At 45.1% G+C, this 26966-nt stretch overlaps 1 protein-coding gene across 2 annotated transcripts in view; it reads left to right on the top strand.

Annotated features, from left to right (window-relative positions):
* The first annotated feature begins 1881 nt into the window (after positions 1-1881).
* The window catches only part of LOC119181638 (pikachurin), a 173252-nt gene continuing 148167 nt past the window's right edge, over positions 1882-26966 (top strand). For both annotated transcript variants that reach the window (XM_075875762.1, XM_075875761.1), the window contains exon 1: positions 1882-2288. In XM_075875762.1, the coding sequence (XP_075731877.1) occupies positions 2165-2288 (124 nt within the window). In that variant the 5' untranslated portion in view covers positions 1882-2164. The remainder of the gene's footprint in view (positions 2289-26966) is intronic.

The raw sequence follows: 26966 nt of genomic DNA, 5'->3' as shown, positions 1-26966 counted from the left end.
TTCGTCGAGGCCCGAACACTGCCGGGAACCTCTACAGAACAGCGTCTAGCCGACTGAACGCCGACGGGGAGAAAGCCTTCCCGCAGACTGGCTCACGCACAATGGCGTCTGCCGAGACGAACTGCCAGGCCAAACGTAACAGCGGGTACTTGTATCTTCAGCATATGAAGGGGTGGATATTGGTTCAAATGGAAGCCGAAGATCAAAAGGCAACAAAGTATTGCAGCCAAAGAGAACATGAAAGTGTGAATAGCTGACAGTTTCGGTGCGCGATGAGTTACAGGCGAAGGTGGCGAATGGAATGTGTCACAATCAGAGTGGTGGTCGGAAAGGTACATGGAAAACATGTCTGTCATTGTGCGGTTGAAGCGTTCGGTGTGCCCGTTGGTCTGAGAAAAATAAGTACTAAAGTCGGAACGAGTAAGTAGCGTGCGTTGGTCCCAGAGAGGTGCTTTTCTCGAGGCTCAACATATTGGAGCTACTAGAGGGCCGTTGTTGAGCTGACGCCAACTGTCCCGCATCGCTATGGCGTTTGTAGAATATAGGGTTACTAACCATCCCGGATTTCTTGGGACTCGCCCGACTTTTCGTACAGCTTTCTCAGTCCAACGCCGTGCTTGTTGAGACAGTTCTATTTCCCAGATTGGTTCTGGATTGTTCAATTAGAAATTCAAACGTGATCCAACGCACGCTCAGGAATGCGTGTCATGCTATGGAACACAAAGTTCGCACGAGTCTCTCAGACGGACCAGTGTTGTGGTCGCTAGCAGTGGCAGCGAAGGGCTTTAGCAGAATTTCCACGTGAAGTGCGACAACTTTACGAGTACATTCATCATCAAGAAGATGTGTTGTAAGTAGCCCGTAGTGAGCTGAAGTACCACTTCACAAGGTTGCAATAATAAGGAAGCAGCATATTTATGTGGAAGATATAGCAATTAGGAGAACTGATTTCACTGTTTCCCCAAATTTGCGAACCCCCCCACTCCTGTCGGTCCTGACTTCACTGAAATGTTGGTAACCCTATAGCGTCCACACAAGAGGCTGCAAGTGTGTAGTGAGCCAGCTACACGCATTTAATGATAGTCTGTCATGCGACACAGAACTGCGACCATCTGGGAAAATCAAGAGTCCGACATTAGATCCAAAGCAACGCTGGAGGGCATAGTTAGTAAGGCACGAAATAAACGGACACTAGCACATACATAGATGGGACAGTACTAGAGGACCTGGGGAAGTTGTCAGCCTGTACAAGTGTAACGGTTTTTTTTTCGGTATTGCTCTGCGTGGCCAATAGGTGTCACCATGATACAGCTCACGTGCCGACTTGTAAGTGGCATTCGGAACTACCTAGGTGGTACGGAAGTGTGGTGTCAAATAGGGACAAATACGGAGGAGATCTTGCGTCAGCGTAACACGACGGAGATGAAATACTGAGTAGTTATCGGTTCATTTGAGGATTAAATCAACCGTTGTGCCTTCGCTGAGTAGTACAGCCATCAACTTCTCGGAAAAACAGTCAAACTACGGCTGCTCGGCGGCCATGCAATCGAATCAAAATGGCCGACGAAGTTCCGATCGCAAGGTGTCAGCACCAGTCCCTCAAGAAACTCCCCGAGTTCTTGCTCGCCTCGTGGTGTTCTGAAATGGATCCGCTTCCACACTCTTGTCGTTCGGAGGGTTTCCCGTGCAGCCGCGTATGTCCCCGCGGTTCGATCGATACCCAGAGTCCAACGCCCGCCGCGCTTCCTAGCGTCGCCGCGATAGCGTTTTGCGCACCTCTCACGAGGCAGCGCTGCCTTCGCGTTGTGGAGTCGGGGACTGCGCGTGTATGTCGTGCCCTCTGGGCGTGAACACCGAGCGTACGTCCACCAGCTTCCACACTCGATACACACGACGGAGTGCTTCGGATCGGGCAGCGTGCCGGGCACCAACCGCGAGCCGGAGTCAAAACACTGAGCACACCGTCTCCCGATGGAAGGGTCCAGAAGCGACGGCGGCCAAGCGAGGGAGCATCTCAGCGACCGTAGGACTGTCGGTGCGGACGACCACTGACCCTAAACTTACACCTGTGAAGGAGTGGAGTAACGTTCGGAGGCTTGTGCAGTTTTGGTTTTCGGTTGTGTGACTTCGGGGTCTGCTCTGCCCCGGAAAAAAAAAAGAACCCATGCCGGCTCCGTATCGACCCAACATGGCCGCGCTTCTCGTGTTTGGGCTGTGGGTTGCTGCTGCGGGATTTCCCTGTGTGATGTGCTCTGCAGAGAGTGTGGGCTTCGAGGCAGCCTTTCAAGGTGAGAACGAACTTGAGAACACACGGCTCTTTTTTTTTTGCAGGACAAGTAACGATTGCGACACGGACGCGACCGGCAGTGGAGAGACGTGGCTCGGCGTGTTCTCTCTCTCTCTCTTTCTCGATCGACTCTAGCGAAACCGAGCCAACTGTAGTACTATACGATTGGTGGCGCGAAAAAAATGAAAACAAAAATAAAGAAAGCCCCAAGTCAATAAAACTCGCCGCATCCGCGACGCCAGCAATCGTAAACCTTTTTACTTTTGCCGGATCGGTAGCTGCGCGAACAACACGAAATATAGACTACGACCTCGTCCACGTCGTCGCACTCCCGCATAAACGTCCATTCTGTGAGCCACGGTTAGCGGTGGTTACGTAGTTTTAACCACGCGTAAACGCGGTTTCGCTCGCGTATCGAAACGCACGTCAGACTCGCATCGGTATAGTCGCATAGAGTGGCAGCTCGGACTTTCACTTGAAAGAACGCATTGTCGGTACAAGTGTCAATGGTTTAGAATTGCGTTTTTTTTTTGTGGAAGGGGGGGGGGGGACTTGCGTTGAATCAGTACAATTTTTTTTTTGGAATGTAATGCGCTTATCTAAGTGGTTAGTTTGTGATACATCCACAGTGGCGAGAAACAATAAGCCAGAGCTTTGAGAGCGCTACTCTAAAACTGCCTACTTGAGCCATAATAGAAGGTGTCGATAGTTGAAAGAACAACATACGAGCTACATTTCATCTTAGGTCAACACGTCGTAACAGATTAAGGGTTACAGGTTGATAGTTTCATTTCATCAGTTCTGTCCAGAAGCTTGCTCGCGTTTCTTCTGCATCGCGCTGAATACTTGATAAGGTTTTGCAATCATGGCCCGAATAGTGTCAAAGGTTCTACGTTTCTCGTAGCAATATTAGCTGTAGTAGTAGTAGTAGTAGTAGTAGTAGTAGTAGTAGTAGTAGTAGTAGTAGTAGTAGTAGTAGTAGTAGTAGTAGTAGTAGTACTTGTTGTTTTTGTTGTTCGATTGAGGATGTACTTACGAAAAGAAGCCCCGCCACGGTAGTTTAGTGGCTAAGGTACGTATTGGCTGCTGACCCGCAGGGTAAATTACGCGCAGCAGTGGTATATCTTCAAACTCAGAACCCTTGCCTGTAATTCATTCAGTTATACTTTTCTTCTTCGTTTTTCAACTTTGTGTGGAAAACGAGGTTAAACAAGTCTTAAGAAGCCTTCTCAATGAAGAATACGACGTATGCCTAGCTTGGTTATTAAGATCAATTCCTGGAGTTTTGTGGATTATGTGTGCATCCTTTATTTCATTTACACAGGTCCGTTTTCGAACATTCCATTCCAAAAAGCATTAAAGAGAGCTCTTATATGCTGCTTTATAAACTAAAGCTCTTCGCGTGTCTATTTTTAACCACGTTGGCATGATTGAAGAAGTACTGACAAGAAAATTTTCACTGTTCGTTATTTTTTGTTTGCGTCAAATAATAGGCTAGGCTCCCGGAAGTGTGGCAAGTGTATCTGTGAGCGTGAGTGCGCCGTAAAAAAAATTAACTACAGCAAGCTTTTAAACGCTTTTTTTTTTTGTTCTCACTGTACCCTGACGTCAAATGGATGGATGGATGGATTGATATGGCTGTACCCATTGGATCGGGCGGTGGCTAACGCCCCCGAGCCATAATACTTAGTGAACCAAGAATTAGATTCATTTTTTCCCTTTAAATAGTGAGGCTCAGGACTCGTACATTGCAGTGAAGGGTTTAATTTTCACTCGTGCCTTGACTTTAGCCACCTATCAAATAACCTCCTTCTAGTTAATTCTACCAGCTTAAAGTCTATTTTGCCCTCCCTGTCCCTAAACCCCAGTGCTTTGAAAAAACTCTGCGCCATCATCCTGAACTATAGGGTGAAGCCCTCTACAGAACATTATCAACTGTTCGGCAGTTTCCTCTTCCTCTCCGCACGCACTGTATACCGTGTCTACCCCTTTGTATTTGGCCCGATATGTCTTGGTTCGCAATACTCCCGTCCTGGCCTCCGAGAGTAGAGAACTATCCCGAGTATTATGATGGATCCTTTCCTTGGCAATTTTCTGCTTCAATGTTCAATAGATCTTTAGTGCGGACTTCTTAATCATGCCAATTCTCCACATATCGGTCTCAGCTTCCTTCACCTTCTTACTAACCGATAATTCTTTTTGATTTTGCCCCCCTGCTGTTTTTTAGGTAATTATCAGTCTATTTTCTAGTTCGCTTCCTCCATTTTGCATCGACAGTCTTCATGTACAAGTAGCTGAATACCTTCCTAGCCCAACGCTCCTCACCCATTTCTCTCAATTGCTTCTCAAATTTTATCTTGCCGCTAGCTTCCCTGCCCTCAAATGATGACCATCCCATATCACCTTGTACTCCCTGATTTGGTGTATTCCCGTAAGCTCCTAAGGCAAGACTACCCATTCCACGTTGCTTAATTTCTACTCTTGCTTGAACTTCTGATCTCATGCACAAGACCACAATGCCGAACGTCAGACAAGGAACCATGACCCCTATCCATAATCCTCTCGCAACGTCATACCTATTGTAATTCCAAAGTGCCCTGTTTTTCATCACTGCTGTATATTCCTGTTACCTTTAGTCGTCACATATATTTCGTGTTGCCTTAGGTACTCGGTCCCATTGCTTATCCATACGCCCAGATATTTGTATTTATCTGTTATATCTAGCGTGACCTCCTGTATTTTAAGCTCTCTAGCTTCATTATCATTAAAAATCATCACAGCATATTTTTTTTACTGAATCTGGAATCTAACTATCTCCCTCATTACCGCAGATGTCCATCAATCTCTGCAAATCTTCCTTGTTGTCGGCCATTAGCACTATATCATCTGCGTACATCAATGCTGGTAGTGCCTGTCCAATAAGTTTTTCTTGTTTGAAGAAAGAGAGGTTGGAGCCAAGTTCATTTCCCTCTAATTTCGTCTACAATCCTTGTACGTACATCATGAATAACAAGGTTGACAGAGGACACCCTTGCCTAAGCCCCCGTTTTACCTCTGCGGCCTTGGATACCTGGTTTTCCCACTTTATAACTATCTTGTTACCTTTATAGATATCGTTTAAAGGATTGGTGACTCCATCTTCCACACCTAGTGTGTCCAGTATTCCCCGCAAGTCCACTTGAACCACACTATCGTACGCTCCCTTGATATCCGAAATTCTAGCCACAGGGGCCTGTGTTCCTTTTCTGTTATTTCGATGCACTGTGTCAGTGAGAACAGATTGTCTTCCAACCTCCTGTGTTTCCGAAACCCATTCTGGAGTTCCCCCAGCACCCCCTCATTCTCTATCCATGTCTACAGTCTTTCCTTTATAATCTGCATCGCCAGCCTGTAGACCACTGATGTCACTGTTATTGGATGGTATACTTGTTTATGTCAGCTTTGTCCCCTTCCCTTTATAGATCATGCTCATCCTGCTAAGTTTCCATCCATCGGGGACTTCAGCATCGATTATTGTTTCGTTCACTGCCTATCTTAGAGTCTGCTTAGACTTCGAACCCAACGTCTTTATCAGCATAATTGCATTGGCATCTGGGCCTGTTGATGTACTACTAGGAACCTTCTTCTCAGCCCTTGCGCACTCTCGTTGTGAAAATGGAGCCATTGCGCCAATTGATTCATTCTTGTCTATTGTGGTGGATAAGGCACTTTTTGTTGAAAATTTTCTGTCTTGCTTGTTCTTACATATTCAATAGCTTCGTCCCCTTCTAGCCTAGCACCTTGAGCTGTAGTTATAAACCTCTGCTCTAGGCTCGTCTCATTTCTTGGGGAAATAAGATGGTTTTAAAATTTCGTAGCTGCTTTTCTATCCTGTTTATGTACTTCTGCCAGCCACTGAGCCCCATTTCTTCTAATCTTTTCATTGATCAGAAGGGATGCTTCCCTTCTACAGCTTAGAAAGATTTCCCATTTTCTTTCAACCTCATCTGTCGGTTCACCCCACTGCTTTGCATGTCTGTGTTTGCTAGAGGCTTCCTGGCGCTTTTCTATGGCTCTCTTAATTTTCTCATCCCACCAACTCTTGGACTTGTGTCTTTTTTTCCGGGGTGACTTGTCACGTGGCTTAGCAAGCTCTATCTCAAACAGTCTAATTAGATTCGTGTATGTCCACGCTGTTTCATTATGCTCAGTGATTACTTTCTTAATTTCTTTAGTAGCTATTTCTATTTGCCTTTCTGAACAAAAATTTTCCTGTAGTTGCCCATCTTGTCTCCTTCCCACTTTCACTGCTCTTCCAAAACTTAGCTTCATACGTTTGTGATCACTACCCAGACTTCTGGAGCCAGCTTCATCTATGTGCATTTCCCTGAGCTTATCATACACCCTATGTGACGTCAGTGCGTAATCTATCGTCGACTGCAGCCTTCCTACCTCCCATGTTATTTTCCTTTCGCACTTCTCGGTACTGTTGCCAATGATCAAATCATGCCTTTCACACATATCCATGATCATTTTGCCTGTTGGGTTGGTATACCCATCTATATATTCTATGTGCGCATTCATATCTCCTAATATAATTATCTCGGACTCTCCTCCTAATTCCTCAATGTCCTTTGATATACACTCTACTATTGCATGGTTTTCCTCTCTGGCCTTTGCTCCCGTCCACAAGTACACCAAACCAAGGAGTGTCATTTGCCCTGCCGCTTTCCCTTTTAGCCATAAATGTTCCTTGCACTCCTGCTTGACCCTTTGCCAGTCTGTACTTTTATGAATGAATGCCATAATACCATCCCCTTTCTGCTGCTATTACAATATTCCCACGTGTAGTCTGGATTGTTAGGAGGTTGTTCCATGTCCCTAAGATGTGTTTCTACAAAACACTATACCATCGGCTTCTCCTACCTTATCTGTTCTTCTATCTCTTCCCACTTCAGCCTTTTCCCGCCACCCTGCATGTTAATATACCCTTTGTCTGAATTGGCTCGGCCCTCGTGGCTACGTCTATTTCTGCCCTGGACTCTATCTATCTTAGATACTGGTGCCACTTTGGAATCGTATCTGTCCATACCACCTGTCAAAGAGTCTCCCTGATTGTTTCGCTCGTTACTAGCTATTCTGCACCGCGAAAAGCCCGCGTGCCCTCCCCCCCCCCCCCCCCCCGAAAAAGCGACTGCGCGTCCTGAGAGTCGCCAACCCACCTCATGACCTAGCCGCCTATCGAAGTGAATTCTGTCTCATTGAAAACCACCCCACCTTTGCACCTCTCTGTTTATTTCCACCACCTCAAAGCCTTTCTCTCAACTCATCCGCCATATCTCTTGGTTTGCGTTGACAACCGCTCTTTGCAGGTTGCCGTCACGCACCGGTACCTCCGGTATCGTGCATATCACTACCTGTACCTGAGGAGAAGTGGCGCGCATGTCATCGACGCCTTTCACCAGTGTAGTTGCTAGCCCTGCCGTATCCTCATTTAAGACATAATTTAAACAGCCTGAAATTATCATGAGGTTTCGTCTATCAGCTGTAGTTTTGAGTTTTGTGCTCGCTTGCCTCAGGACTGCTTCCAGCTAGCATCCTGGAAACGTTCCTACTGCAACCCTCTTGTCACCTCGTACCCTCTCTTTGATTGCTTCTGCGCATCGATTCAAATTCGAGTCCCCAGCGATTATCACATGCTGGCATGGCATGAGCAGCGCCACTAGGCGGTAGCATGTGGAATTACAACATTCCAGACTCAGTTCACTCGCTTCACAGGTATGCTGGATGACTAGTGACCGCACGACGGCACGGCGAGAGCAGACAATTGAGAAGGTGACGCACATGCTGCCACTTTCGAAGTTTTGGTGCTTGACGTCATCACAACTGGCCAGACTGCTGCGTGAAGTCACCAGAATCAGTACTGTAGTCTGACGGCAAGGTAGTGTCAATGTCGCTAGGTGTGCCATGAGAAAATCGACTTTAACATTAAAATGAAACACATGGTCAGCATGGACTGAGTGTCACACTTGCACTGAAACGTCCCTGTATAGAGATTTCTATGGCTTACGAAACTCGCCTTCGAAAAAAAAGGTGTCAGTACCATTTTAAACTCTTTATACCAGCATAACTTGCGTGAAAGGAATAATTATCGACGCTGGAGCAGTCCTCTTCGTTACAGTCACAAATCCTACTACACCAGCTGTGAGGCCTTACCCAAGCTTCTCCAATTAATGCGGTCCTGTGCTAGCTACCACACGTTATGGGCAAACTTCTCATTTTGATCTGCTCTCCCAGCTTTCCAACTCCCCCTTGCACGCTTGCCTTAAAACAGTGTGTGTTAGAGTTTGATATACTCAAAGTAACAGTGGCTAAAAACAGCAGGTAACATAATGCACTGCTGAATGCAAAGGATGCACTCCCACTGGGCCACCCGCGAGGCGTAAAGGTTACGCTATGGCTGCAAAGGAGAGAAAAAAAAAACACCCACACGAGTTGTATCTATGGAGTGCCGTACATTCCGATTAACTTTCATTCCGCAGTATTTGGTAAATAAGTATGAGAAGGAATTCTGACGTCCGAGGCAGGCTACCTTGCTTGTTGTGCCTCGATTTATGGACGTTCGGGGGACCGACTGCGTCAGCGCTCGTCGGCGCACGAAAATCGTTGCGCAGCTTCTCTTAACGGTCTCATTAAAATCGGATTAGACCACAAGCCGTCTCTTGGTGTATGCAAGTTCGAAGTGGAATCAATTCGTATATAGCTGGTTTTCAGAGCAAGTTATGTGCAGGGGAAGTACAGTTTGCAGCCAGTACAAAGCTGATAAAATGAATCCAGCTTGTCCTTATCGAGCGTAGAAGGAGCGCTGCTGCTGCTGCTGTACTAAAGTCACCGTGCTATACATCATATTGTTGCGCATGCCTGGAAAGAAAAAAAAAACGCCAGGCCTGCGCGGTAGGCACAGCACAGTCACAGCGAAAGCTAGAAGGGCGGCCTTTCAGAGCCTTTTCAAAACACTCATTGGGTAACTACTGCAAACACTCTTGCTTGGTACCCACTAGAGCATCAATAATAAACTTTTGCTTAGTATACCGGCATTCGCTATGCTATTTTTCGCCATTCTTCTGAGAAGCGTGGTATCTACTAAACAATTGCTAGGAATTCTGTGCCAATTGTCCATGCAGTGGCTGACGACAATGAGGAATTGTGGCTGCAGTGGGTATGCGCCACAGTTAACAGGGAAACAAGAACAAGCTTGGGTTGGAGCATTGAACGGCCCACTCGTTACGCTATTCGCATTGTGCGATGACTGGTTGTTCTTTCGCTGTTGTAATACGCTTTATAAGCCGTATTACCACGATTGCTTTCCCGACGTCAAGCCTGCCTAAGGCAAGTTTGACAACAAGTCGCAAGCACCGAGGTAGCTCAGTGGTAGAATACTGGGCTGGCACCCAGTGGACCGGGGTTCCGAGCCCCAATGTGTCATTGGTGCTAGGTCATGGCTGCCTTGGAGGCAAGTTCCGCAAGTTACAAGCACTGGCGTTACTCAGTGGTAGAATATTGGGCTGGCATCCAGTGGACCCGGGTTCAAGCCCCACCCTGTCAATAGTGCGAGGTTTGTTTTTCGTAATTTCGCATGATGTGGTTACGGACACAGGCGGCGGCGGTGGCGGTGGACCAACATGCAACTGCGCGTGACCCGAGTTGTGATCTCATAACAGCTTTCGCTCTAAAAATGAAGGTGGGTGGACGTTGGTTGGTTGTTGTTTGTTCCTCGGAGTCCTGGCGCAACCCACCACGGTGGATCGGCCATGAAACGGACGGTGCCTCATTTGTGAGGTGGAGTTGGTTTACCACCCTGATTATTTAGATAACGATGTTTAAACAAAGAACCAATTGGTAAACGATAGATTAGAAATAAAATAGAGGTAATACAAATAACAAACAGGCTATGATGGTTTGAAATAAAGTGAATTTATGCCTCAGCTTAACATTCTAATCGTTTTGTTGCCTTTAGAAAATCCCATACGGCTTCGCAAACATTCCTGTGGCTAAATCCCTTTTCAGTTGCTCCAAAGGAGAGGACCACCGGATGGGATACATTTAGAGCCAACCTACAGGGAGGTTCTTCTAACAGTATCTTCCTTTGGTTTGTGTATAACCTGCATGTTAAGAGGAAATGGTGAAGGTATTCCCTCTCATTGTAGTGGAGGCAAAGGGGGGACTGTGCCAGACCAGACCTGTGTAGAGAAAGGTTCAGGGGGGGAGGGGGGGGGGACTCGGCATTTTAGTCTCGTAATTGATGTCTCCGCCATTCTAGAGGAGCACCATCGATTTTTCCAAGGGTATTTAAGATAAGAAAAATCCGATGTCACCAAGCGAGATTGTTTCAAACTGATCTGACATGACAAATTTTTCAAAGCGTTTCACGGCGATAAATGCTAGCGTCGGCAATATAGAAATTATGGAATAATTATGTGAGGCCTCTGCGAGTGCCTCTGCATATTCATTGAGGGTTAAACCTTTATGCCCTGGTATCCACACCAAGCGAATGAGTCATAAATGTCTTGGGGCAAGGTCGTAAAATACTTTTAAAACATTGGACATATTAGGCGCAGTTAATGAACTACACACAGACAAGCAGTCTGAAAGAATAATAGCCTCTGTTATTGATTGAGGTAATTTTTGTAACGCTAAGAGAATTGCCAGTAATTCCGCTTGATAAATAGATGTAAAATCGGCTAAAAGAATCAAAAAAGACCAATCCAACACTGAAGATTCAATTCCCACTCCTGCCTTCTCTTCGCGAACTGAAGCATCAGTTGCAATTACAATCTTTATGTCTAATCTTGCCAGGTGGTCTTTCAAAATGGCATTTAGATATCTACTGGGAAGAGTTTTGCAATTATTAGGAAAAATATTGTCAAACACAATTTTCATTGTTTTAATAGGTGTTCTTAGTACCCGTACTTGACGAAGGATAACTTGTAATGTTTCCAAGCCTTCTGTACGACGATGACTTGTGGACACTTGAATCTAGACCACTGTTGGTTAAAAAAGGACGTCGACTCATTATTAAAAACATATTGTGACCTCCTATGTGGATATGCGTATATTTTAGGAAGGTACGGACTGCTAGTATGTGGAACCTAGCATGAAGAGAAGGCAGGCGTGCTTCCTTATATAAAATATTAATTGCGACAAATTTAGGGAGCCCAAGACATAAACGTAACGCTTCGCGTTCTAGTAGTACCAGTGGTCTGATTTTGTAGGCGGGTGCTCCAGAAAACAAGACACAGCCAAACTGCGATATTGGGCGAATATACATACAATATATCATTACTAGCACATCACGACGTGAATTACTACGTTTATTGCTGAGTCTACGAAGCATCCTAAGTGCCTGTGCTCCTTTAGTTGCCATATTTTCTATATGCGGACTCCAGTTTAGGTTTTCAGTATAAGTCACTCCTAAGTATTTAACCGATTTCACCTGCGGGATAAAGTCCTGTCTGTGAAGTACGCAAATCTGCACTGGAAAACTTGTAGGAAAAACTACGTTTGCACTTTTCCTGATGTTTATTGATAGATTAATGCCGTCTATCTACGTTTCCAGAGCGTACATATAAAACTGTAGCATCTGATATAATGTATGTATATCTGTAGCTGTAGCAAAAAATGCGATGTCGTCAGTGTATACATACACCTGTACATCATGTTGTGCTGAATTGTGCACAATATAATATTAAATATTAATGGTGAAAATACCGAACTTTGGGGGAGACCTCTAGTTTGTTTATACTTTGAAGACGACATGCCAGATTGAGAGCAATGGAACTCTCTATCTTTTAGAAAAGAGTAAACCCATGCCACGAAGCAACTTGGTAACCCGATGTGCGTTAGCGAATTCATTAGATTAATATGTTCCACACTGTCATAAGCTTTTGCAATATCTAAAGTGACTAAGGCGGAAACCTGTTTATTAGAACGAGCTATAGTTTTATCCTGCTTTTCAGATCAACATGGGCTCACCAAACGAAGCAGCCATGCCTGAATCCGATTCGGCATGGGCTTAAAATTGCATTTTCGTCTAACCAGTTGTCTATCCTAATGTGCAGAAGTCTTTTGATTAGTTTTACCAGATTAGATGTGAGTGAAATAGGCCTAATGTTATCCAAAGTAAACCCCGCTCCATGTTTCTTTAATAAAGGAATTATTTTCGCGATTCTCCACTCAGGCGGAATCCACAAATTTCTGATGAAGTGGTTAGCTATTGCAAGCAAATCTTAAGGTGATACTTTATGAATTATTTTTTATTACCGATGCAGTTATTCCGTCGGCATCTGTAGCAAAATTGGGCGATATTTTCACTATTTGTGCTATTTCCGACGCTGTAACCTCTTTAAAGTCATCGCTGTTAACCGGGCACGGCGAATGGTAAAAGTTAGCAGCCGTGAAGTGGATTTCCAGCCCTTGAGCAATATTTTCCAGAAAAGTTGGCAACTCACGTGGCGTTGAAACTGTCGATTCAAGGTTTGTTAATGGTGTTATTACTTTTTGGGCTTTAAGGAAGTTGAAAAGTGATTTCCTGTGGCCAGGCTTTGAAAGGAACTCGGAACGTTGGCTATCAAAGTTATCCTTCGCAGCGGCAACTGTTCGCTTAAAAATTGCAGCCGCTTATTTGTAATCGCTCCAGTTTCTAGGGCACTGATTATAGAGCAGTTTTCGCCACGCTGCTTTTCTTAGCCTGTAATAACGTGAACAATTATAGTTCCACCAATGATTCAAACGGCGTTGTTTAGAGGCCTGAACTGTGAATTTAGCTTTATTTAAAGATTGTTCTATAACATCCTTAAAGTTGATCACATGTCGCTTTTTGTTTACCTCGGTTCGTTTTGACAAAATCACACGTAGTGTCTGTTCAAATGTATTAAAGTTGATGTGATAAGAGGGCTGCCTGATTATTGAAATCACGGGACATACAAGATCAAACAATATAGAAAAATGATCGCTATTTGTACCCGAGTTTAAAGAAGACTATGTAGAAATACAGAGGCTAGGACTACAGAAAGTCAGATCAATCGCAGCATGAGACTGATTGCATACAAACGTGCTGGCCACCCCAAGCTGGAGCAAGAGGGCAGACGACGACGCTGTGATCATGTGCTCGCGGTTGCCGTAGCGTTGAACTAGGACGGCACCAATTCCTATGCACTGGCATTCGTGTGCAGTTCTGTTGGAGCTGACGGGTTGAAGTGTTGAAGAACAGGCCGTGACGTCAGGAGGAACTTCAGTTGACGAAAAGAGGAGTCGCACTCCGGAGTCCACTCGAAGGGAGTATTCTTCCGTAGCAAACATGTCCGCGGATACGGCACATCGGCATATTTAGGTATAAAGCGGCGAAAATAGGAGCAAAGCCCAAGAAAACTGCGGAGCTCCTTCACAGAGCGCGGCACATTGAACGTTGAAACGGCTGCTGTCTTCTAGGGATCTGGACGGATGCCATCCTGATCGACAAAGTGTCCGAGAACAAGAGTTTGTTGGTTACCGAAGTGACATTTCTTTGAGTTAGGAACAAGGTCAGCGTTTCTTATGCAAGTCAGTACGGTATCCAGACATGAATTGTGTTCGCTGTAGGCGCGGTCAAAGATGACGACGTCGTCATCTCCACTTCAAGCCATGCTCCACTTCAAGCTTCAAATGCTCCACTTCAAGCCACGAAGAACGGTGTCCATAAATCGCTCGAACGTCGCCGGCACGTTGCACAGTTCAAATGGCATCACGTTGAATTCGAAAATGCCGTCAGGGGTTACAAAGGCTTTCTTTTCTTTATCTTCAGGATGCATGCGAATTGGCCAGTAGCCCGATCTTAAGCCTACAGGGGAAAAGTAAGAGGCCGAATGTAGACAGTCGATGGCATCATCAGTACGTGGAAATGGGTACACGTCTTTTTTCGTCACAGCATTCAATCAGTGATAATAGATGCAAAATCTCTAAGATCCGTCTTCCCTTTAACGAGAATTACTGGAGCTGCCCATGGACTCGCTGACACTTGAATGACTCCGTTTTGAATCATTTCGTTCACCTGCTCATTAATAATCCGCCGCTCGGATGGCGAAACACGGTATGGCTTTTGTCTAATCGGATTGGTCAAACTCGTGTTGATAGTGTGACATGTCCGAGAAGCAGGGATTAAGGGTGCTTTGCCTTTCTGCGCAAAGTCGAATGCAAAGACGTGCTTCAAAAGTGCATTCACCAATGTTCGGCGTTCACTTGTGCTTAGCGACTTATTCACCATTGACAGAAGATTCCTTTCTGAACTGTGACTACGATGCTTTTCCGGCGCATCGGTCCTGGCCCTTTTTGTGCGTAACAATATGTACTATTAAATTAATTAGTTACTGTTATTTAACTACTCTTTGTGGCTCAGAAGGTTGGTTCTTTGTGTCGCAAACATGTACGCCCACCTGAAATACGCGTTAAGTTACATCACTAATTTGCTTCAGGTTCTTTGAAAGCAACGAGGGAAACCATATTAACGGGGACGTAATGCATTCAAGCAATGTATGAATGTTTGTGCGCGCACAACGAAATAGATGGAATTGAGATATCCTAGAACTAATGTTTTGTGAGTACTTACATAATTACACTATCGAGAATCAGACTGTGACAGAATAAAGAAACGTTTTCCTAAGACGTACAAATTTTACCTTCCACTTCATAAAGCAATATTGTTATCTGCCATCTAAGCAGTGGCGGCCCCGATTCCATGGAGGTCAAATGGTAGAGGCTCGTGTGCTTAAATGTATATGCACCTTTTGCAACCCCAGGTAGTCAACATTTCCGGAGCCCTCCACTACGGTGTCTCTTCCAGTCATATGGTGGTTTCGGGACGTTAAACCCCACACATCGTATCAAACCTCAGTAAAGAAGAATCAATTACAAGTCAGCCTAATCTTTTCAGAAGCTGTCAGTGGAGTTATTTATGTAAGAGATTCGTTGCGCATTTATTTCTTCCACCAGAGCATTGTGCTGTAACAGTAACACATCTTTCATGCATGCACATACAGACTCTAGCAGGCGAGTGTCGTGGTGACGCAGTAACAGTGCATACAACCGCCGACACTTTTCGTTATTTCTCTTACGATAACTCTTGCACTCATTATTCACGTCACACTCCGGGTTCTTTGTGTAATTACAGTTATTCGTATTTTACACACATGTAGTGCACAATACCTGTGGGCTCCTAGACAACCGCCTTAGACTCCTTCACTTTGAACGGTCGTACATCGCTCTTTTTGCGTGGCTAATCATCTCGGCGCTGTGTATTCGAGGCCGTTCTTTTCGCTGTAATACGCCTAATATCATTCGACATTAACTCGGCTTCTAATAGGAATGACTTTAAGAAGTGTAATTTTTTTTTTGCTGATTTCATTTTCGTCTGCTATTCGCGTAAGCGTTGTCTACGAGAAATGCTTTATTGACGACGGTGTCTATCTGCAGCAATGAGAGGTTATGTCACTGTATGTCCGCTGTACGTTACACTTTCATCAGAACTGCCGAAGGAGGATCACAGATTCGGACCTGAATAACGAGGTTTCTTGTTGAGATTTGTTTTTGCAGTTAGTGGTTTCAAACCTCAATCCTACATTGTGACCTTGTGTAGGTTTCAGCAATTCAAATGAAAAAAAAAGAAAACAAGATCATAAAAAATATGTGCTATAAATTAACAAGTTTCCGAATTTCCGGAAGCATCTTGATCTCTTTAAAGAAAATATTCAATGACATCTTCATGATATTATGCCGGTGCGCACCGAAGCGCCCTCGTGCGCCGTTTCGTCCAATCAGCGTAGCGGCTGAGTTCCCCGGTGCATGGGGCACCCAGGCGTCATCTTGTGTCATTTTTGTCGAATATGGCATAAATTATCTCGAATAGGTTGGAATAGAGCGGCTTGAGAGAGAGAGAGAGAGAGAGAGAGAGAGCACATGAAATATAGAAGTTGCATATATTTCTACTGCTTGAGAAAATAATTTTTTTCGCGGCCTCCAGAAAAGGAGAACTTCAGAATTGTGTTGTTGTTATCCTGCAAACATATCGCCAAGCATCACTCATATGGTGTCGTACCACATAATAGGGCAACTATCCACCGTTGTACATTGGCTGCTATGCTGCTCTGCTGCTAGGCACGAAAGCGCTATTTTGGTGCCGAGACTCAACCTCAATGTTTCGAGGGAAGATGATATACAGAATCACCCAGTACTTACAAAAACGTGGATGATAGGAAAATTGGCCAGTCAAAATTCTTCTAGATTCCCTCCTGTACTACAGCGGGCCTCATTGTCATACCGTGATTTCGAGCAGTAAACGCAATAACCTTATTCATGTTAAGGTCGCGAAGAGACATCTCATAGTTCGTTTGAGAACATGTGAGAAAATAGAGAGCCCTCTTGTGCATTCACCAAAAAACTACCCGAACGTAACAACTTGGTGAAGGCTAGTTTACTCGTACTTAAAGCACAGGATGATACAGCGCAAACCACAGAACAAACAACAGGACGTGTGTTTACTGCTAACTGAAAGCTGATAGAAAAGTGAACTGTTACTTAGTTTTTACTTCATATTAAACGTCTGAATAGCGGTTGGCGATTGTCCTGCTGTATTTATTTCTTTGCTATTCTTGTCTCATTTGCTCTGTTTGATCATCGCAACCTTGTTCCAAATAAATTCGATTCAATTCAATCCTTAGCTGTGTTATGTTTCATACAATTCGAAGGGTATTGCACCGAATAGTCGACGATCTGAGACAGTTGACTCATGCTACGTGAAGAGAAACCAGGAGATCTAGCACGGGGCGTGAGGAAGAAGCAGATGCACACAACGCTACAATCAACGACTCTTGTACTGCACGTCACACGTTCTCTCATGACACCAAAGAGAAATGGAATGACTTCGTTTACATTGATAAACAGCACTCCGAGCACTCGCGTGTCGTAAGTTTCACGATCGTGAGTTGATCACTAGCATAGAAAATCGGGGTCGAAGTTTAATTTACAAACACTCCACCGAAATTACTGCGCGTGGCGTCAAAATTTTCAAGATGCATGTTTCATATTTTCGAGACATTTGCTTTATGTTTTTTTTAAGCTTTGCATGCTATAGGTCTTCGGCACCCACAAAGGACAATACACTGAATGTTTTTGTCGACTAGAAGTCACTTACCCTCGTGTTCACGAACGCATCCTCGACTCGACTTTCACCCTTCACTTCACAGAGTTGAACAGTGTGCCACTGCTCGGCTGAAAATAACGCTGCGCTACTCAAGAATCGCATCGCTTATATGCAGTGACCACTGACCTCAACTATGGAGTCAGTGGCAGTGACTTGCCGTGCCTAGAGACGGCGCTCCCATCGGCTTTCTCAAGTGAAGGTGAAGCGTTGAGTAAAGGGACGTTCTAGAATACGGGGATTAGGACCCTGTACTCTCCTTCAAAATATACGACGTCATGGTGTTTGGTGCCGGAATCTCAGAGGGGCGTCTCTGTCTGCACTTTCTTTAAGCACGTTTTCACGCTTACCGAGCATCGTGTCGCGGTAATAGTGCATGATGTTTTCAAAATCGCGAAATTGTACTTTCTAATACGCGGAAAAAAAATATCCTTTCTCTTTTTAGTACCTCTTTAAGGGCACCTCGAAGGTGACTGTATCTATCATTCCGCCCACCCCGGAAGCTTTCTAAAGCCTAGCGGATACTTCTCATGGCCTCCAAGATCTGAGGCGCCGCCGCTTGCGGCGTTTCAAGTGGTTCTGCAGCACTGCCACCGTGATCGGCGAACATCTGGTCAAGCGACTATGTCGCGTGAGGATGCCGATGTGACGTCAACATGGTGTTACGAATGACGACACGTATAAGGCGACTTGCTACATCCCGATCACGCCGTAACGTTATGTTTTTTAAAGACGATTATTTCTTAGGGAACTTCGACGAAAAACTTCGGTCTGTTTGTCTGTCTGTCTGCCTGCCTGTGTAATTGTCTGTTTGTCCACCATTATCGCGAAGCACTTACTCTAAACAGCACCAACCGATACCCCGAACGGCCAACCCCATCCGCAGCGCCCACCAAGGTTGCTCAAGAATCAGCGCTCTTACATGTGCGATTGTCAATTAAAAAGCAATAATTGCGCATATCTGAGGTACCATAGCAACAAGTCGATGTTTTGTATGTGTGCCCTTATACTAAAGAACGCACTCAAGTAATTCTAAGGACCGTAGCGTTTTTTTTCACCTGTTCGTGCTGACGTTGATGCCGCTGACGGTCCCTTTCCGTGTTTAATGTGGCATATCTAAAGGCTTCCACATAAATACAGAATGCAAGAATTATAGCCCAAGCTGCCCTTCTCAAGCTCTTTCTAGGACAAACAAAGGCAAAATAATGTGCTGTCACCACCGCAGCGAGATGATTTATGGCACTGTATGCGCTATCGACCCAAAGTGGGCTCAGGTATAAAGGGAGAGGAGGCGACGTTGCCCAACGACGTAAGCCGTGTGCCTCCATTGCTTGTTTAAGCGGGTCCCTTGTCATGCGTTACCTTCGCGTTCACGCACGCCCCTTCACATTTGCTTTCTGTTGTTAGTGGGTTTCGTCGTGAAGGTTCAGGCAAAAAACACCTGCTGTATTCCGCTTGTCTGCGTGTATTCCGCAGCCAGAAAATAACGCAAAAAACAATGCACACGAGAAAAAAAGCTATAGGGTTTCATTAGAAGCGCACCAACACTGACTGCTTCGGCGAAATTATCAGCGGGAAACATTACACATGGCGTGCACAGCTAATGCACGAGCTGGTACTCTTGCTTACGTCGAGGAAGAACGTCTAATTATGCAAATTTCACCGAGCGCACAGGATCAGTGAACCTTGCGTGACATTTCTTCTAAGGTACTGCTGATTTGAATTCGTTTACCATAACTGTATCACCCATCACACGTAGTATAACCTGCCTGAAAATAAGATAGTCTTTTTTTCTCGTCACCATCATAAATCATCCTTATTCTTGTCAACCTAGTGCACTGGACGATGAACTGATATTTCGATTACCTACAACCTACCTTGTTTTTTGCGAGACTTCTCCAATTTATGCCAGCGAATTTTTCTCACCTACTACATTCTGCCATCCTCGGATTCGTTAGCTCATTACATGGTATCTGTATACAAGGTGAACAATACTGCATGGAATGGATGAATCATTCGGTCCCCCTCCTAAGTGCTGTATAGTAAACGAGATACTTTTTCTTTTAAACGTTTCTGTCTTACATTTCGCTCTTCTGTCTGCTTATTTTCAGCCCTATTCAGCCTTATTATGGTGCGCAAAAAAAAGAAGTACAAAAGATAAGAAATATAGGCGCCCCCAGCGCACACTAAAAACTGAGAATATACTGCAACAACAGACATATATCAGTGGTGACGTGAACACGTGTTGAAGAAACGATTACAATACGAAGATTGTCATAGACACGTGCTTCCAGGATAGCTAACTCGGTGGCAAGTCATGTGACCGAGAGTTTCACGGCACTTGCATCACCTGCTTTGTAGACACAATACGCTTCTTCAATTTCACGTGCTACTCCTTCCCTGATTTTAGATTTCACCACCGTATAACTGAACGAGTGTGCCCAGTCGCATTTACTACAATGCTGAGAAAGGTTACAGCATGGGAGTCCTTTAGCGAAGCTCTGTGATCCGTTAGCCTACTTTTTCCCTTTTATGCTTTATTTTTTTCGCTCACAACCGTCAAGATGAGCTACCGACTTGCCCAGTAGTCGATGCTTCTCTATTCAATGTCGTCTTTATGTTGGCACATTTCTTGTACTTCCTCGCAGCATCTGATACTTCTTCACAGCACCTGATAAGAAAAAGCATTCGAAAGGATAAAAAGAAAACGAAACATGGTTGCGCATGTTTGACGGGATTTACGTGATCTCCTTTTGAATCTGCTTTCTATGAGCTTGACGGTCAACGTTGCACAAAATTGCAGCACGGATTATAGCTGCTCCTTCCATTTTCTCAGCGTGACGCTAGCTGTATGAAATATGGAATTGCTGCAGCAATATGAAATAAGCTGTAGCAATATGAAATTGGTGGGCACTACTATCGGCGTCAAATAAAACGCGAAAAACAGCAAGCATTCTTAATGTTGTAGTGCACGCTGTTAACACCATGGACAGGTGCGCAGCTGCGCAGTGCTCAAAACAGAATGCATGCACCTGTCAGTGGTAATCACTGGAGGGTACGCAGTATACCATTGTCAATACTTGCCGGTGTTTAGATTTCGTTCGAAATCGATAGTACACAGTGGCTCTATGAACTAGTAACTTGTTTAAACGTGCCTTGCAAGGCAGGAATTCGGGCTTCATTTAGAAACAGCCGCACTATAGACGTCGAAAAGCACTGAACGGTCATAATAACGCTAAAGAAGCGATGCATGTGGATACTCCTTTGCACTACAATAAGTACACTTTCACTTCAAGTTATGGGTTTTAAAACTAATGAATTCGAACTAGGAGTGCAGCATTTTAACTATGAACAGCGCGCAGTTATACATGAGTGTTTGTATTACAGCTCTTTATTTCATCAAACCTAATTAGGAATGTAATTGCGAAGCCATGTTACTTGTAGCCCGTGTTGCTTTGCTCTGGCCAGTTGTTCACCGTAAAAAATGCATGCATAATAAATACTACGAAATGGTTTCCAGAAGTATTGCAGTGGGCAAACCAGCACGTCAGATCTCGAACTTTTTTCTGCGATCTCCACGTAATCGTATTTTTGGAGGAAAGGAGACGAAAGTCACGAAATAAAAGGTAACCATCTTCGCTTCCATGAAATGACATTGCTTCGACATCCACAAAAGGTACAAAAATTAAATGTATTTATTTACAAATACAACTTTGAGTGTACTCCGAGTTGTCTTCATATTGGTAAAGCTGCACGAGGAATACTGTAAGGACTTCTCTGCACCAGTTCTCTAGAGCATGGACATTTTTTTTTTTCCGAGGCGAAAAAAAAAAGTCAGGAATTGATTGAATTGGAATCACTTTTGGCGCCGGGCGGACAAACGCACGGCCCCTCGGGGTTCTAGAAGCTCGAGAAAGACAGTCCAAAAAAAGAAGATAAAATAAACTGATCATGATAAGCGAACGGTTTCGAAGACGGTGAAGTAAGGCAGGCGGGCATCTAAACGCAACGAAGAATCCCGCGCATCAGATCATCCCTGGCGGGCCCAGCGCGAAATGCAATGAGCTTTAGGCTTTGAGAGAGAGACGAAGAAAAGTGAGAAATGAAAGCAGAGCCAAGCGAAGTACCGGGACACAACGGTTGTGTAGCTGACGTCTCGAGATCAGAGAGCATCGGCACCGCGCCGAATCAGCCGAATCAAAAGTCGAGCCGCGCCGGTCCGTCATGAGGGAGAGTGAGAGAGCGGAAGAAGTCTCCCCGAGGCGATTGGGTGCTGGCGTGGGCGAAAAAGGGTGCGTAAGGAGTATTGTAGGGAAGCCGGAAGCCCGTGGCTAAGGAAAGAAAGGGTGCCGGTAAGGAGGTCGGTGAAAGCTGCGAACGAGTCTCCAGGGGATCCGCGAGGCCTTCTTTGAAGTGCGAGAAGGCCGGCGGTTTTTGCGGCGAGGCTGGCATCGCCTTTCCGGAATGGCTGGAGTCCTCTGTCTTCATCATCTTTTTTTTTTTTTTTGACCTGCGCATCAGTGTGGTGTGTGTGCTGCGCGTGTGCGGTTGAGCGCCTTTTGGGTGCCCTTCTGGAAGGTCCTCTGGCGGTGGGCAAGCCCGGTGCGAAATGGAAATGCGCCCCGCATCCCTCCTGCATCGCTCTTTGCGCTGTCCCTGCTCCTTTCCTTCCTTCGCCGCTTCCCATCAGTCCGGTGGCCCGGAAGGCTCGAGCGAAATGAGATGCGCATCGCCACCTTTTGCGGTTGTCCCGCCTTTAAGTGTTACGCCTCCGGGACTTCGCATGCTGGCCAGGCCAATCCTTTCTATCTTTTCTTTTCTGTAAAGCATTTTCTTGGTTGCTCGCTGCCATACATGCAGGCGCGGTGAAGTTGGGCTACCGCCTTAACTCGAGGCGTCAGCAAATCAGAAGTAGTGATGGAGTGGAGGCCTTTGGACTGTAACTTTCGTCGCCCGCATTTCACTAGCCCCGGGCTTTCTTCTTCTTCCTTCTTTCTCTCTGTGCTTTTATTTCTTTTCGAAGGTCACTTGCTGTAAACCTTGGTTTTCTGAGGGTATCTGCATCATTCAAAAGATTCTGAGTTGCAGGAGGACCTTTCCACCGTGGGTTTCAGTGTCGAGTTAACTGAACCTATCGAGTCACCACTCGGCCATCGCTTTTTGGAAGGAAAGCAGGATGGGCAGATTGGTGGGTTCTAAAAGCATGTTACACCCCACATATCAATCAATAAATCAATGAATTAATTAATAATTATTCATAAATTATTGAATAATGAATTGATCAAAAGCGCGTGCATGGTGGGCGAAAAAGCAACTCGCCATTAAGAATTTTCTAATATTTGAAAATACATAAGAAACTTCACCGAAACAACAAAAAAACACTTTTTTCATTACGATAGAAGAACTTGTTACATGCCTCATTCATGTCGTTCTGGGTATTTGAGGCATCAGGTCAACCAAAGTTGGTGGCCCAGCCCTTATACCTTATTCGGGATGCATTTTCGAGGAGGCTGGTTCTGGTGTTGTGGCCCCTTAAAATAGTATGCTAGAAGACCTGACGTCCAGCGACTTCTGCCTCAAGGGGGGCTCCAGAGAGGAAGCTTTTTTCTCGTAACACGAAAACTGTATCGTTTCATCGGACCACATAAATGAGCTAGTTTTGGCAAACACGTTGCATGAGTATTTGGAGGAACGTGTGGCAGTCGCCTCAAATTACTTGCGGAAATATCATTGGACAGCAGTGGCTTGAAATTCAACCGATGGGTAACAATTACTCCCCTGTGAGGTATAAAATGTTATATATTTATTTAAAATTTTTAAATGCTAAAAGGTGATATAATTTGTTTCGATGTGAATAATTCTGTCCGCCGTACAGTGTAGCAAAGTATCTCAGGTGTTCTGTCGCAGAGCATTGATATCTTGAAGAACGCTTGAGCTTCGCCTTCAGTGGTGGAACGCGACAGAGTGATTGGGCTTCGTGCGTGTCCACTTCTCAATTAGTAGCCTGCTTCAATTTTTGGTGCTCGCGCCAATCACGCTGCGAGGAAACGAATGACTGTGCGCGTAGCATTTGCCATTTCAAACAATCCCAGAATGCCTACTGCAAGTAAACTTGTCAAGCGCCCACAACGCCATCAATCCTCCTTTTGCGAATAAGCGAAGTGCCTATACTGCGCGTCTGCGAAGCAACACGTGAACCTACGCAACCGCTCACTCTGTTTATGGCTTGGCAGGTGATAAGTTACATGTTATATCTTCTGATGTCGGCTACCTTACGCCTATTGACTAACTTCGAAAGCTGCGCTAGCTCTATTTAGCCGGTTGCATTGGCGGCTTTCATGGTTTGCCGTCCCTTAATGAGATCTTTCGTCTCCTGAGATAGTTTGGCAGTGTCCTGTTCATAGTAACTGTACCTCCGACTTCCATTGCACACTCTTTGATGATACTAGTAAGATGATCATTCGTTTTGTCAACGCTGACGTCGGTTACCTCGTTTATTGCCTCGAATCTATTCTGAAGCGGAACTCTGAATTCTTGTACTTTTGCTCTCACCGCTGGTTTATTATTTGGCCTCTTGCGTATAAGTTTTTGTAGATGTGTTTTTTTAATGTGCACCTGAGTCTAGGCAAACGGGCCTGAAACATTTGCACGTCCATCGAAAATGTGGCCGCTACGGCCGGGCTTTGAAGCTGTGACCTGCGGGTCAGCCGAGTGCCTTAGCCACTAACCTCACTGTGGGGGATAACGTCCACATTTTGAAAGATTAAAGCAGGAAAGGTGCAATTCTGTGAATTATGGTGATCACAGCGTCATGACTTCACGCGTGACGTGAATGCAAGACGTGATAGATGTGGCGAGGCCCCTTCAGGGTATACCCGCACTTATTCGCGCTGACGATGTACATTCGGACGGTCTCTGCTAACGCGGGACTCTCCATCGGTAAAAAATTACGTTTTGCTTCGAAGGTCACAGAGGCCTTAGTATACCAAGCTTTAGAGCAGGGGTACATCAAGAAAAGACAGGGAGGTTGACAAAGCGTGCGTTTGGTTTGCTACCCTGTGAAGTGAAAAGAGAATATAGGAAAGAAGCGGAAAAACGGTGCTATCAGGGTATGTGCGCGTCCGTTCATCACACGCCAAAAAAGTGATCGCTTAGCCCGGTCAATTTTAAACCTATAGAGTATCAATGCCCGCGTCACTTTGCCGGAGCGCAACGCCTGTGGCCATCATGTGCTCAGAAAATGACCTTTCTTGTACTTCTAGGAATCTCATTGGCTTAGCGAAGTCAAAACACAACAAAGAACACTAAACTTCGTGATGCCGCACATACATTAGGTGTCGCCTTCAGCTTGGTGCGAAATCAAAAAATAAAATCTCCACTACTTTTTTTGTTCCTGGTAAAGAGTTCTAATAAAAAAACTTTGATGTCGAATTTAACTGCAATAAATAGTCAGAGAAGTAAAATATGTGCTTTGTATATTGATTTGGTTTTTAATTTTCCTATTCTTTCACCGTAGCGCTGATTTGTTCGCCCAGGCAATAGTTTCTTGCCATGTCTGTTTAGAAAAAGTCTTCTTAGAAGAGCAGGGTATAGTTAGGAGCTTTTACAGCTTTCGTCACGCGGGCCATGTGTCGAGCGTCATCAAAGGTTAGGGAACACTGAAACGTTAGCTCTACAGGCCAAAGCGGATATCCTCCATCTACAGTTCATGAAACAATATAACAACACGAGGCAGAGTGGTTTTCGCAATAACAAAAAATAAAAAGCCGGCTCTCCCCGAACCCGTGACGGTGAATATGAGACCCCGCTGAAATACAAGACGCTGACACACCGTAAAGTGGGAACCCAAACATGAGAGGGCGCGTTCCTTTCACTCAATGGAAGCGTGCTGATTAGAGGGGAGGCACACTGGCTATAGTAAACTAGATAAAAAAAAAAGTGGGTTCTCGTGTGCGTGTAATATAGTTATTTTCATTATGTCCTTACTGTATTGTAGATATTGTTAATTTAGAACTGGTTAATTATTAAAATAGATTGCACCTGCCGCTACTTGAGCCAGGTGCACAGGTCTCAGTTAGGAGAATTTTTAAGCCAAGCCGCTGAGTTGTGAAGCACTCAAGATGGCCGCGTTAAACTTTAGCCGCGTACAGGCGTTGGCTGATCAACAATGAGCTTATTGGGTCATCATTGCAACGGTAATAACGAAAATTTCTCCGTGCTTTTATTTAAATACATATCAAGGCCACAGCACTGGTTTACGAAAGAAAGTTTAACGCTGTACGAGTGTCCCTAACTATTGCATTTGCTTTTAGATCGTATAGTTTGCCCGCCTTTAATCCTTCCCCACTGCTTACGTCGCACCAAACATTATTCTCGTTTGTCTAGTTAGTTTCGCTGCACTGTCTCTGTTACCATAGGCGTAACCAGTGTTCCCCTTCAGAGGTAGGAGGGGGAGGTTCGTTGCAGCGCCCCCCCCCTTTCCTGCTCTCTCGCCCCCTTCCCCGGGTTTCAGTGCCCCTCTTTCTTTTGAGCCTATGTGTGAGACAGACTTTAGGCCCCCACCCCTCCTCTTAGGTGACTAGGAGAGAGGGGTGCACCCATTTCGACAGTATTAGTACTTGACATTCCAGTCGGCCACGCCGGTGCATGAAGTCACCAGAATTGCCTGATGTCACGATAATGTCGATCACTGTAGGTGCGCTCTGTGAAAGTGCAATATCAGCGCTCACTGAGGTTCACCGTTGCTCAGTTTCATGTCTCTATTCAGATTCTTATGGCAGGCTAAACTCAGCCTCCGAAATTGAAGTAAGTACCCTTAAAGGGGCCCTGAAATACTTTTTGAGTAACCATGGAATTAATTCACTGGAAAAGCGTATTGCCTCACAGATTCAACGCCGCAAAAATTTTAAGAGTTTGTCCAATGCGAGCGGAGTTACAAAGATTTGTCACACGCTGCAATCGCAATCTCTCTTCTCTCGTCCCGATGAAAGCGCTGGAAGCTGAGCAGGGAGGAATGAAACGGGCAAACAAAAAACGTCATGAGCAGCTCGTGACCTTAAGCTCTTTTTTGCTTCTTTTTTCGAACACGTGGCTTTTCTGTGCGATCGCGCGTGCACGCGTGGACAAGTGATGACCTCTCGCGGCAATCTCTGTAACAACCGAGCACGCCGTGTTTGAATAAGCCAATGGCTGATAGATGGGCTTTTTACGAGCTATATTTTGGGCTTATTCCGTGATTTTTTGAGAGGAGAAAGTAGTTTTTAGGTGAATTTGATAATTTATTGTAAATAGCAGGCCGCGTGCTGCGCTATTCCATTTGGCTCGCGTGTTCTCGGGGGTCTCTACTACCAATCGGCAGCGTTTTGTGACTATGCTCAAAAAGTGTTGCAGGGCGCCCTTATAAGATACCTATGGCGCAAGCTGTTGAAAGTAAGGTGTAAAAGTTATGCCTTCCACGTCGAACTTGACTTGACT

This window comes from Rhipicephalus microplus, chromosome 10 (assembly GCF_043290135.1).
Source record: "Rhipicephalus microplus isolate Deutch F79 chromosome 10, USDA_Rmic, whole genome shotgun sequence".
NCBI lineage: Eukaryota > Metazoa > Arthropoda > Arachnida > Ixodida > Ixodidae > Rhipicephalus > Rhipicephalus microplus.
This window is presented reverse-complemented; position numbering and strand designations above follow the sequence as displayed.